Raw genomic sequence first — 13356 nt, 5'->3', positions numbered from 1 at the left:
TTGTCAGGAAGTGTTTTTTTATTAATAAATTAGTCTGTAATTAGATTTTTTTTTACTGCTGTCACCTTATATTGAACATTTAATTGTTTCTGCCTATTTTAAGACAAAAAAGATTATCCAGCGCTAACTTAAAGGGGTCATCGGATGCAAAATTCACTTTTACATGTTGTTTGAACTGAAATGTGTGTTGACAGTGTGTGTACACAACCACCCTATAATGATAAAAATCCACCCAGTGCTTTTTTTTTTTTAAAATCTCGATCAATCCAAACCCCTTTCTCATATCAAGCCGATCTCAGATTCTTGGCAGAAAGACGTAGTTCTGCACAGGCCCCTCCCACGATTGTTGATTGACAGTGGCGTCAGTCTTTGGTTTTATCACAGACCCGCCCTGAGTGAGCTGTCAACAGTCTGCCATTGTTTTGACGCCGGAGCGGTTGTTGACAAGAAAGCGATTGAGGTGTTTTGTTGTGTTAACGTAATAATGAACATAGCAGTCGTCATTTACTCGAGACAGCAGTCATTTACTCCAGACGCTGAGGACATAGTGGATTACGTTTGTTTCTGAAGGGAATACGCCCCCCAATCTACCTAAATGCGTTGCACAAATCATTCGTGATCCAGCTTCACTCAGAAGTGAGTATAAGGTTTTTTTTTATGAATCTTTGCAAATCGTCTTTCCTAATAATGTGCTAGTTAGCAAGTTTCACGATAAATGCCGCTAAAGTTTATAGTCTCTCAGAGAGCGGCTCGGAAGAGAGGAGTGGGGTGAGCAGAGCTCATTTGCATTTAAAGGAACATGCAACATAACGGCTTGCTGTAAACAGAGCTGTTTTTGACAAGGTAAAAAGGGTGTTGTTTTACACTACGTTTGAGAATTTTTAACCAAAGTATGTTATAGACTTTTTATTAATACCCTAAAGAATCATATCAAACTGTGGAAAATGGGCATCTGATGACCCCTTTAAAGGTATGGAGATAAATTATGGCAAGTGTAGCAGAGGCCAACGGGTAAGTGCTGTGCAGGTTAAACCTCACTCCCCCATCTCAAGTGGCGCTCTAGCTACTGATGATACAGGCTGTGGAGGCCTTTAGCCTCCTCGATACAGCGCCCGCCTCCCACGCCGGAGACCGTGGTTCGAATCCCACTTGGAGTGGGGCGAGTAGGACCGCAATACAAGCATTTAACCGTTAAACAGATATTTTCTTTCACACCACATGTGAGCATGTAATGATAGCAGAGCTGTGAAAAGTTAATTTCCTAAAACATATGCATTAATATGCATTAATGCTACTTTGAAATGTGCTGTCTTATTTAACACCCAAAATCATTCAAATCTATTGGTTATAGCTCTCTTAGTTCTATTCTGAATCTAACCAGAAGTTATCCCCCATTATCATTATGAGCACTTATAGAAAATATATTATATATATTTTATACTGTACACTATAATTTTGTGATGCCTAAATTTACTTGTAGCGATCAAACTATATATTATATATTTATAATATTGGCCATTTACTAGTTATTGTCAGTAACATTAACAACTTATCATGCTGGCCAGTATTTAAAAATATTCTAAACTTTGTAAAATTGTTATCATTTAAAATTTAAAAAGGCTGAATTTTCAGCAGCCTTTACATTGTGTCACATGTTCCTTCAGAAACCATTCTTATATGCTGATTTGATTTTGTGAAACATTTCTTCTTATTAGCAATGCTGAAAATGGTTGGGATGCTTAATATTTTTGTGGAAACCAAATATTTTAGAATTCTTTGATGAATGTAAAATTCAAATGTATGTTTTTTTCTGCTAGTATAAAAGTTTTTACTGTAACTGCGTCATGTTTCCAATGTTATGTTGTGTGGGTAATATAAGTTGAATGACATGCAGGTTGTTGTTCACTATATTTTCTTTGATGTTCTTCTACCACAGCTTCCTACACACTTTTGACTTCGAGTTCATGTCTTTCAGAGTGGGGTGATGATGAAACTCTGCAGGTCCTGAGCTGAAGCTCCGCAGCTGCTGAAGACTTGCCATCGCTTTGGCTCTCACACAGAGCTCTACCAGAATCTGGCCTCCTGAGGTTACCTGAGTCCACCCACCTCAAAATACCACCCCATGAGGCACTAGTAAGTCATTTGAGATTATTTTGACTTGAGCTGCCTCAACTGCATTTACATATTGTGTGTTTCAGAATTCGAGAGGAAATCATAATGTTGGTTCTCTAACAACGGCCAACAACTCCTTTATAGGTGCACATCAATCTCCGCCTAGAACCACAGTCAGCGTTCACTAAAAGGTGTCATCCCACCACAGATGTTTAGCATAACTTATTATTCCAGTCCTTCCAAACTTCCAGTTCACAAGTTTATGTTCATGTGTATTGGTCAGACAAAATGTGATTTAGGCAGCATTTGCCTGATCATGAGTATGTATCTGGTGTGTGTGTGTGCTGTGCTAAATATTGCATAACGGCTGTGTCGTGATGAGTGGCGGGTGAAGTTGAGACTGCGGATCCTTCTAGAGTAACGTTGGCCAGGATGAGGGGCCACCGTAACACACACCACAAGACCTGATCTCTCAGCCTTCCTGCTGCAGTCTGTTGATGAGTGTATGTGTATCTCTCTCAGTCTAAAGCAGTCTGGTGTGTTTGTCTTTCTATGTATGTGTGAGCATGCATTCCTCCTCACATGTGCACATCTCTCAATCTACTTCGTCTTTGTCTTTTGTTAGGTCTGTGAAGTTATCTGCTGGTCTTGGTTTAATACGTCCCACTTATAGAGCAGCATGTAATATGCAACATGCAAAACTGAAACAGGTTAATCATGTGATACCAGGTCAAATGATCACAGTCTCCGATCCGAACACTTGATCTAAACCTGTCATTAGTTGACCACCTGATCTTAGATCGATCTGCAACAGGTTAATTATTTAATGCATGGATGGAGACCATGAAAGCAAGAGTAGTGTTTCTCAATCCAAATGCCCATGTTAGTGTGTCAGTCACTTGCACCGTCTGCATGCATGTGCTTCGGTGAGTGTGTACACGTGACTGTGTGTGATTCTGTTTAAAATACCAGGTCAGACAGACCCAAGGGCAGACGTTTGTATGATATATATATATATATATAAATATATATAAATCATGTACAATATAATATATATAAAATAACTTAATCTTTGATGACCATGTTACAAGCTGATGTCATATTTAACATGCATCATCATTAAAGTTTTTTTTTTTTTAGGTATGTTAAAGTATGTTTAGGTATGTTTTTCAGATATGTTAAAAGTATTAAAGACTAAAAAACTATATACCATTATATATACACTATTTTTAATCATTGTCTAGGACACAGGTTCTCAGTAGTGGTCCTGAAGTTCTCCCACTTCAACAAGGATCCATTGAATTGACTAAAAATGGATTAAAATTGACAGTTTTTGAAATTTTATCATGGTCTCCACAAAAATATTAAGCAGCACAACTGTCAAAAACATTTTGAGCATCAAATCAGCATAATGAGCCCAGAATTTTGAATGCTATTGTGAAAATAATTTACATTTTATGGTACCTTACAAACTTCATAGGCTTTGTGGCATATCCATTCTATCTTCTTGTAATTTGGAAGTTGTTACAGTTTTAGTTTAGTGTGTTTAATGACAGCTATAGATGACCATAAGCTGGTGAGTATTAGATGTGTGTGTGCTAGTGGTAAGTAGATAGAGTGGAGAAAAGAGAGGGGAATGCACTGAGATTGTTGTATTGATACTGAAAGCAGATCTCTGATCGCAGTGTGTGTGTGTGTGTGTGTGTGTGTGTGTGTGTGTGTGTCATTGGCTGGTGTTCCTTGGAGACATCTGGAACACTCTGTTCTAGGACTCACTTTTAAAAGACTGGCTTAAATGGTGTTTTGTTTGTGGGTGACACATGGACATGTTCAAGTAAAGTTGACTGGCTATGGTTAATTGCTATTGTGATTGATTAATGTATTAATGTTATGAAAGAATTCTGTGACTGGGTTCTTTATTGACATTATTAACTAATTTGTTAAAACATTAGAATACTGGCAGACTCATAGGCCTACAGTATCTTTAAACATTTCTGGACTGGTCTAAAATATCATAGCAACTGTGCATAAAATTAGTTTTCATTTTTGTGTGTGTGTTTGGAGTTGTATTTGTGTAAGTTTTTATAAAGGAAATCACTGCAGTGTTGATACTATGGTGAGGTATACTGTATATCAAGCTTTCTGTGAGTGTTTGTGTATGTGGCTACCTTACACAATTCTAGGTCAGTTGTTTCATGTTGTCCTTCTACTATTATGTAGTCAAGTCCGTGTGAGCGTGTGTAATCAGTATTGGGTGGCAAATACGATAGAGCCTCCTAAAGAGAGAGGTGTTAAAGCACACTCACTCTCATAAACACCTCTCAATCCACAGGACAACAGCAGCTCAGTAGTTGTCGGGTGTGCAGGAATGGATGTTGCGGTTAAGAATTTTAAAATTAATTCATGGAATTTATATTGAAAATCAGATGGATGCTGACTAAACTTACTAAAATTGAAAAATGAAGTTAAACTGAATTGGTTTTACCATTTCTTTTTTACCTAAGAGTGGTGTCAACATTACAACTATTTTAAAAGGAATTATTAATTAATTATTTGTATTATCATTTGAAGTAGTTCATTGTTAAATGTGAAAATGGGTGATTTATTTAAATTGTGGAAGTTCCCTCTCCTTTCACTTTAGCGAACCATCCTCTTCATTTTCCTTTGTCACTCTCACGTTTCCTAGAACAGATCCTCTCCACTTCTCCCTCTATCTCCCTCTCTGTCTCCGTCTGTCACTTTCTCTCTCTGGTGGTGGTAATCTTAACCATTAAAAGGTGCTAACTCCTATTAAGCTGTCAGAGCTCTGTGTGTAAGCCAATCCGGCCAATCACTTATCAGCGGCACTGACAGACTGAAACAGTGTCATCGAGGTAATCGGAGACATTTCAGTTTCGGCACACACACACACACACACACACACTTACCTACACATATAACTGTAAGGGAGTAAATGCATACATGCTCACTTAGACACATACCCAAACGAACACATACACCATCACCCAACAGCTACAAAAACATACAAGACACTTTCTTACATGTGTATTGGTGTGTTTGTGTTTTAGGGCCAGGTGTGATGGGCAGGTTATTTTTGGACAGTGGTGTAGAATAGCACAGTAAAGCTAATGTCCAGGTAACCATAGCGCAGCTGAGAAAGTGAAATATGACCACATGGTTCAGTCCAGCACTTCACTCTCAATCTCTACCACACACCACACAGGTGACGGGTGACATGGTGAAAAGATTAGAGGAAAATAATAAAGGAAGAAATCAAGATTAAAAATGTATAAATGGATGTATGTCATGTCAGAGCTTTTGGTGCATGAAAGCACTCTATTGAAAAATTCTGTTTAATATTGTCATATTAGGAACGAGATGGACAAGTTGAGTACAAGGTAATTGAGCTTTTTTAAATTCAATATGCAGGGGATTAACACAAACAGATAAGCAGATATTTAAACAGTCATAGGAAGCTCGCTTAACTGAAGTTATAAACTCATTGTCAATTCCTCTTTCAGAACGGTCCAAACAAAACTCAAGTCCAAGCAGGTAAATCCCATAGGTTATTCCAGCAGGCGAATCAACAGGTAAGTACAGCCAGTAAGTACTGAACATGAGGCTCAGGATCCAGGAGGTAAGTGACGATCTACAGAAGAGCTTGTAACCTTGAGACTAGCCGATGAGTGCATGAGCAGAGCATCCTTATAAGCAGTGGAGGTAAGTGATTGCAGGTGGTGCTAATTAGAAGTCAAGTAATTCTGATTGAGTATACATGGCTGGTGACTCCATGACAGTACCCCCTCCCCCACGGGTGTCTCCTGACGTCCGTAACCGATGGCAAGGATAGCTTCTAGGGGCAGGCCGATCCGGGTGTAGTTGATGGAAGTCGGTGAGGAGTGATGAATCTAGAATGTTGTCTCTGTCCACCCAAGACCTCTCCTCGGGACCGTATCCTTCCCAATCGACCAGATATTGGAGATGACCGCCTCGCTGCTGGGAGTCTAGGATCTCTTTGACTCTGAAGATGGTTTTGTTGGTGTCGATCCCGGGAGGAGGAGGTACTTCGGGTTCTGCAGAAAGAGTGAGAAGAGGGTTAGTGTATGGTTTTAGCAGAGAAAAATGAAAGGAGGGTGAGATACGGTAGTGGTCTGGGAGTCACTTTGTTAATCTGCCTGATGATGGGAAATGGAACGATGTAACAGGGACTCAGCTTTTTACAGGGCAGTCGGAGGTGGATGTCTGAGTTGGGAGCCAGACTAGGTCACCAGGTTGGAATTGATGAGCAGTGGTATGGTGGGCATCTGCTTGGTTTTTATGCCACCGAACTGCCCTTTGGAGATGGAAATGTGCAGAGTCCCATACCTTCTCACAGAACCAGAGGTCTACTGCAGGGACTTCCGATGGCTCTTGGGTCCAAGGGAAGAGAGGTGATTGGTAACAGAGTTCGCATTGGAAAGGTGTTAATCCAGTTGTTTCCTGTCAAAGGGAGTTCTGAGTGTACTCTGCCCAAGGAAGATACTGGCTCCAACTGTCCTGGTGTTCGTGACAGTAGGCTCGGAGATAACATCCTTTGTCTTGGATCTTGCATTCGGTCTGGTTGTTGGTCTGAGGATGATATCCTGAAGATAAGCTGACTGAGACTCCCAGCAGCCAGAAGAGTCCACGCCACACCCTGGACACAAATTGTGGGCCTCGGTCAGAGAAAATATCGTCTGGGATTCCGAAATTGTGGAAGACGTGATGAAAGAGGGCCTCCGCGGTTTCCAGAGTAGTTGGTAACCCTCGTAGGAAAATCAACTTGCAGGCTTTTGATAATTGGTCCACTACCACGAGGATAGTGGTGTAACCATTGTAAGGAGGAAGATCCATGGCGAGGTCGATAACTAGGAGGTGACCAGGGTTGGCGTGGAATGGGCAAGGACACTAGCTTGCCCTCGGGCAGACGACGTGGTTTGGATGACATGGCACAGACCGAACAACCATTGACGAAGTGGGCGGTATCCCAAGCCATGTTGGGCAACCAGTATCGGTTCCGGAGTGACGAGAGGGTTCACTGGCTGCCTGTATGGCCTGATCCTGGAAACGCATGAATGGAGTCCAGAAGCAGAGAGCAGATGGTACATAAATATTCCCTTCTCGACCTCCCAGCGGCGCAGGTTCATCTTGGGTGGAGACAAGGATTTGATTGTCCAGAGCCCATTCGACCCAAGGTTCATCTTGGGTGGAGACAAGGATTTGATTGTCCAGGGCCCATTCGATGGGACAGAGAAAGACAGTTGGAGGGAAAATGGTTTCTGGACATTCTGGAGCTGGGTCTGGTTGGTAAAGGTGGGACAGAGCATCTGATTTCAGGTTTTTGTGACCTGGAAGATAGTTGTGAATTGGAAACGAGTGAAGAACAAGGCCCAGCGCACTTGGCGAGGGTTGAGGCGTTTAGTGTCACGGCGGTATTAGAACTTCTTATGATCAGTGATGACTTTAAAGGGATGTCTTGCGCTTTCAAGGCAGTGAAAGCGCTCCTCTAAGGCGAGCTTAATGGCCAGTAGTTTGCGATTTCCGATGTCATAATTCTGCTTTGCTAGGGAAAGCTTCTTGGAGAAGTACGCACATGGATGGAGTACTGGGGGTTCACCCTTCTTTTGTGACAATACTGCACTGACTTGTGACGGAGAAGGGATGTAAGTGGAGCGGTGATTAGACTGTACCGAGCGATGAAACAATGGTAAAAGTTGGCGAATCCCAGAAACCTTTGTAACTCCTTTACCGTGGTGGGTTGTGGCCAGTTCTTGACAGCATCCACCTTTCCCTGGTCCATCTGTACTCCCTCTGGCGTCAGGATGTATCCCAGGAACTGGATGGTTGACCGGTGGAACTCGCACTTCTCCAGTTTTAGGTAGAGGTGGTGTATGTGGAGACGTTGAAATACCTGGGTGACGTGCCGTTTATGCTCTGTCAGACTGAATAAGTAGATCAGGATGTCGTCGATGTAGATGTTGACAAACTTGTTAAGCATGTCCTGAAAGATTTAATTCATGAAGTTTTGGAAGATTGAAGGTGAGTTGGAGAGTCCAAACGGCATTACCTGGTATTCATAGTGTCCTGATGGAGTTATGAAGGCAGTTTTCCATTCGTCCCCTTTAAAGATGCGAATTAGATTATAGGCGCTGCGGAGATCTAATTTGGAGAAAATACGAGCTCCACAGAAATCTTCCAAGGCAACTGGGACAAGTGGATATGGAAATTTGACGGTTTGAGGGTTGAGAGTGCGATAATCTATACATGGCCTTAAATGGTTAGTTCACCCAAAAATTTAAATTAGCCTGTGTTTTACTCACCCTCAAAGCATCCTAGATGTATATGACTTACTTCTTTCAGACAGCGGAAGTGAGAAACAAGTGTTTATTACATTTGAAATATGGATATTTTTCTTACAAAAACACATGGATTCACTACAGGAGGCCTTTATTCACCCTCTGGAGCGGTGTGAGGCACGTTTTATTATGGATGAGCGCACTTTATTTCACGTCTTCAGGACCATTGACAAAAAGCACCCACTTATCCCCATTGTAATGCTTGGAGGGGCCAGCACAATTTTTAATATAACTCCAATTGGATTCATCTGAAAAAAGAAAGTCATATACACCTAGGATGCTTTGAGGGTGAGTAAAACAGATTTTTAAATCACCATTTTAATTTTTGGGTGAACTGATCCTTTAAGCCACCATCCTTTTTGGCCACGAAGAAGAAGCTTGATGCCGCAGGAGAGGAAGAAGGACGGATAAACCCCTGTTAATAATTGAAAAGTTTATTTGCAAAAAATGATATGAAAAATGATGAAAAAAGAAAAAAAAAGAGCTGATTGCCATTCTCCACATATAGCGCGATCTGAACCCTAAACACGTTTTGTCAAAAAAGCCAGTATTGTTCACTTCCAAGGCATCGTGAGTTCACGTTTTACTGCAGAATCCGACAAGCGCCCATGTTGTTTGTGAACAGAAGCTGATAAGTCCATTTTAGCGAATCATCGCGCTGTATTCAGGACAGGAGACAAGGCTACTTTCACTTTGAAAAGACGTGCTAGCTGAGAGGAGTTTCGTCAAAGCTGACTAAAAGTGATTGAGGATGGATCATTTCGATCAACTTGATGAAACTTTTATATTGTCTTCAAGGCGTAAAAGGAAAATAAAAGCGTATACGTTTTCACGGAACCTTGCAAAAGTAGTGCGTTACAGTGGTGAGGGTAAAGCTCCGTGTATTGCGTGTAATCACAGTCTATGGTCATAACAATAACAATGTTTGTCAGGCGTCTACATTGTCATCTGAGGAGATTACAAAGATTAAACAAGTGTTTTTTTAAACTCTAAAACATGAAATGTGGAGTTATCTGCTTTTGCCAAAAAAATCACTGTTGGAGTTATCTGCTTTTGCTATAAAACTTAAATTTTGTAAATTACCAGTATTTAAGTTATTATTACTTAATCAAAACAACCCAACTGCAGTTTGATTGATATTACTTGGAATGCGTATTAAAAACGTGATTTCTGAAAAAAAAAAAAAATGTAGTTATCGGTTTTTTCAAATTAACTCTTCAATTAATAATAATTTGTTACATTTATATATTTTAATGACCACAGAGAGTCAGGACCTTGGTTTAACATCTCATCCGAAGGACGGTGCTTGTTGACAGTATAGTGTCCCCATCACTATACTGGGGCATTAGGACCCACACAGACCACAGGGTGAGCAGCACCCCCTGCTGGCCTCATTAACACCTCTCCCAGCAGCAACCTAGTTTTCCCAGGTCTCCTATCCAGGTACTGACCAGGCTCAATGCTGCTTAGCTTCAGTGGGCGACCAGTCTTGGGCTGCAGGGTGATATGGCTGCAGATTAAAATACTCTCTAAGGCTCTGTTGGCGTATTCTCCATGGTGGCGTGCTCGGGATTGAGAGAGGATAAACTTGTCCTTTTGGTAGTTTGGCCGGTGTGGTGGAAGATGAGTTGCTGCAGACTTACTGACTTACAAACGTCCTGGAACGCCCTGTAATCAGCTGGAATCTCCACAGTTTTCTGGGAATCCGGACTCTCAATAGAGGTAGAGCAAGCCATTGCACAGGATACAGCACAAGGTATCTTGTCAATCAAACACTTCTTTACACAGTACTCACTCCACTTGAGTATTTTTCCAGTAGTCCAGCAGATCGTAGGTTGATGTTGAGCGAGCCACGGGTGTCCAAGGACGATATCGACTGTTGACTCCTCCAGCACCAGAAAGGAAATCCGCTCCTCATGGAGACATGACGCACCAAGCCCATGCCCAATGGTTTTGTCCGGATGGTGGTGATTTGTTTGACGTTCTACAACGGTGCTTGTAACCTTGAGACCAGCCGATGAGTGCATGAGCAGGGCTTCCTTATGAGCATTGGAGGTAAGTGAATGCAGTAAGTGCTAATTAGAAGTCAGGTGATTCTGATCAAGTGTACGTGGTTGGTGTGGATTTTTTTTTAAAAGTAATTTCTGTGACGGTAAAGCTGAATTTTTAGAAACCATTACTCCAGTCTTCAGTGTCACATGATCCTTCAGAAATCATTTATGCTGATGTGGTGCTCAAGAAACAGTATTATCCATGTTGAAAATAGTTGTGTTGCTTAATATTTTTGTGCATTTTTCAGGACGCTTTGATGAATCGAAAGTTCAAAAGAACAGCATTTGCTTAGAAGTCTTTGAACTCTTTAGAACTCTTTTGCAGCATTATAAATGTACTTTGTCACTTTTGATCAATTAAACGTTTTCTTAAAAGACTTACTAACCCCTTAGTGCTTTTTTCATTTAAGTAAATTTTTTATGGTCAAAAAAAATTATTTTGCTGCTTTTCAAGAACTGGCTTTTCCTTTAGTTATTAGTTTATATATGCTTTAATTATTTAAAGCTGAAAGCAAGCTGTGTGTTTTTATGTCTTTCTTTCATTTTAATGGTGCCACTGCTGCCAGTCCAGTTGTAGTCTCCTGGATCCATTAGGTTTGACTGCCTGTGTCCAGTGTGGGCCAGGCATGACTAATTAACCACTGATAAGACTAGTGGTTTAGATTAGGACTAAGATGGCCTCATTCACATTGTTATTCATATTGTATCCGCATATAGACATTAAGCTTTATTCATAAAACAAGCTAAATTTCTGTATAAATAATTTGTAAAACCATTCTTATGTTAATTGTGGATTATATAACAAAATACATATCATTATTGATTGAGCATGCTTTGTATTAAATAATACCACTCTTCTTTTCTGTCTGTCAATCTCCCAACCTCTAGAGGAGAGCCATTCTGGTTGCCATATCTGGTCATGGCTCCTCCTCTACTCTTCCACCTTCTCCTCCTTCTCCTCTCTCCACAGGTGTGTGCGGGTGGAAGTGCTCATGGGAACAGTAACAGTAGCGCAGATGGCCCCAAAAGATCCTGTGCTGACAAAGTCAAATGTCAACCAGGGATTCTACTTCCTGTGTGGCTGCCACAAGACCCCTCGCTGGCAATGCAGTCAGTAAGAGCAGTGATCTACTTTGCATTTCTTCTCTACATGTTCCTGGGTGTGTCCATCATTGCTGATCGCTTCATGGCTGCCATCGAGGTCATCACCTCACAGGTGCACAGCAACACAATATAGACACAATGATAGATAGAAAAAATAGCAAAAATGCCCCCCAAAAAACAGTAAACACAAAGTTGTTTAGAAATCATTCTAATATGCTGATTTGCTGCTCAAGAAACATTTCTTATCATTATCAATGTTGAAAAGAGTTGTCCTGCATAATATTTTTGTGGAATCTGTGATACATTCTACATTCATTTGAAATAGAAATATTGTTTGTAACATTATAAATGTCTTTACTGTCACTTTTGTTCAATTTAATGCATCTTAGCCGAATGAAAGTATATAGTTTCTTTAAATACAAATAGGCATTACTTCATGGTTTGATTTTCCAGCTAAAAAGACTGCTACATTGTGATTATGTATTTTTATTTTGCTAAAAGTTACTTATAGCGTGATATCATATTGGTGGCTAAAATGACCAAAATATTATGTTTTTATATACTTGATATGTCATATAGGAGAAAGAGGTGACTGTGACAGGTGCAAATGGAGAAAAGACAGTAATGACAGTTAGAATCTGGAACGAAACTGTATCCAACCTCACTCTGATGGCCCTGGGTTCATCAGCCCCTGAGATCCTGCTGTCAGTAATAGAGGTACGCACACATTTTGAAAACAAGCCAGCAACTCGCATCACCCAGTAGTTTAACACAAGAGATGTAAAGGGTGAGTTTTTTTCAAGTTAATTATTAAACGACTGACACACACACTCACCTCATCACTGTGATGACTTCAGCTGCTATTCATCCATGTAAAAACATAATTTAACTCAATGTGGTTTGACACAGAAGTAGTCAGTTAAATACTTCAGCTGTTAGAAAGGGCTTCAGAAAGAAAGATTCGGTCTTTCCTAAAACCTTATACAGCAACATTCAGGGTAGTAAAAATCATACTACTGTACATCGTTCAGTGGCATTCAACTGTCATTGGTTTAAATCCCAGTTAAAATAAATAGTATAAAAAGTCCCTAAAATGCTTACTAGAACTTAACAAAAAGTGCACACATCTAGCAAGCAAAAAAGCTTGTCGAGGGTGCTCAACCACATAAAATAACAAAAAAGGAAGAAAAAGTTGCCACACCATAGCTCAACATGTTCTCACCAAAAGTACCATTTTGAGCCATGGCTCTTCATCAGACAAGGACCATTTGTCCTAAATTAATTACTAACACCTGAAATGTAAGCGTCATACTGGAAAATGTATTGTATATTAAATTATAAATTATCACCTGCTTTAGACACATGGTAGTGTTGTTCTCTGTCTGTGTGTGACAGGTGTGTGGACATGGTTTTGAGGCAGGAGAACTGGGTCCTGGCACTATAGTCGGCAGTGCTGCATTTAACATGTTTGTGATAATTGGAGTGTGTGTGTGGGTGATACCTGATGGAGAGGTAAGGAAGATTAAACACCTCAGAGTTTTCTTTGTCACTGCATCCTGGAGCATCTTCGCCTATATCTGGCTCTACCTCATCCTGGCAGTCATAAGTCCTGGCATTGTACAGGTGCGTGTGTAATCAGAACATGTTTGCATAATGTGGATGTAGATATTTATTAGCGCTTCAGTTTTTATTTATATATAACGTGTGTGTACTGT

The 13356-nt window shown here is 40.5% G+C and overlaps 1 protein-coding gene across 1 annotated transcript in view; it reads left to right on the top strand.

The window, feature by feature from the left end:
• The window catches only part of LOC306870533 (sodium/calcium exchanger 2-like), a 36756-nt gene that overhangs the window by 2960 nt on the left and 20440 nt on the right, over nucleotides 1-13356 (top strand). Inside the window, exons 2-5 of the mRNA XM_079417843.1 lie at nucleotides 1976-2133; nucleotides 11426-11753; nucleotides 12221-12358; nucleotides 13037-13264. Of these exons, the coding sequence (XP_079273969.1) occupies nucleotides 11457-11753; nucleotides 12221-12358; nucleotides 13037-13264 (663 nt within the window). The 5' untranslated portion in view covers nucleotides 1976-2133; nucleotides 11426-11456. The remainder of the gene's footprint in view (nucleotides 1-1975; nucleotides 2134-11425; nucleotides 11754-12220; nucleotides 12359-13036; nucleotides 13265-13356) is intronic.

The sequence above is a fragment of the Barbus barbus genome (genome assembly GCF_936440315.1).
Source record: "Barbus barbus genome assembly, chromosome: 5".
Taxonomy (NCBI): domain Eukaryota; kingdom Metazoa; phylum Chordata; class Actinopteri; order Cypriniformes; family Cyprinidae; genus Barbus; species Barbus barbus.
Note: the sequence above shows the minus strand (reverse complement) of the source record. Positions and strands in the feature narration are given on the sequence as shown.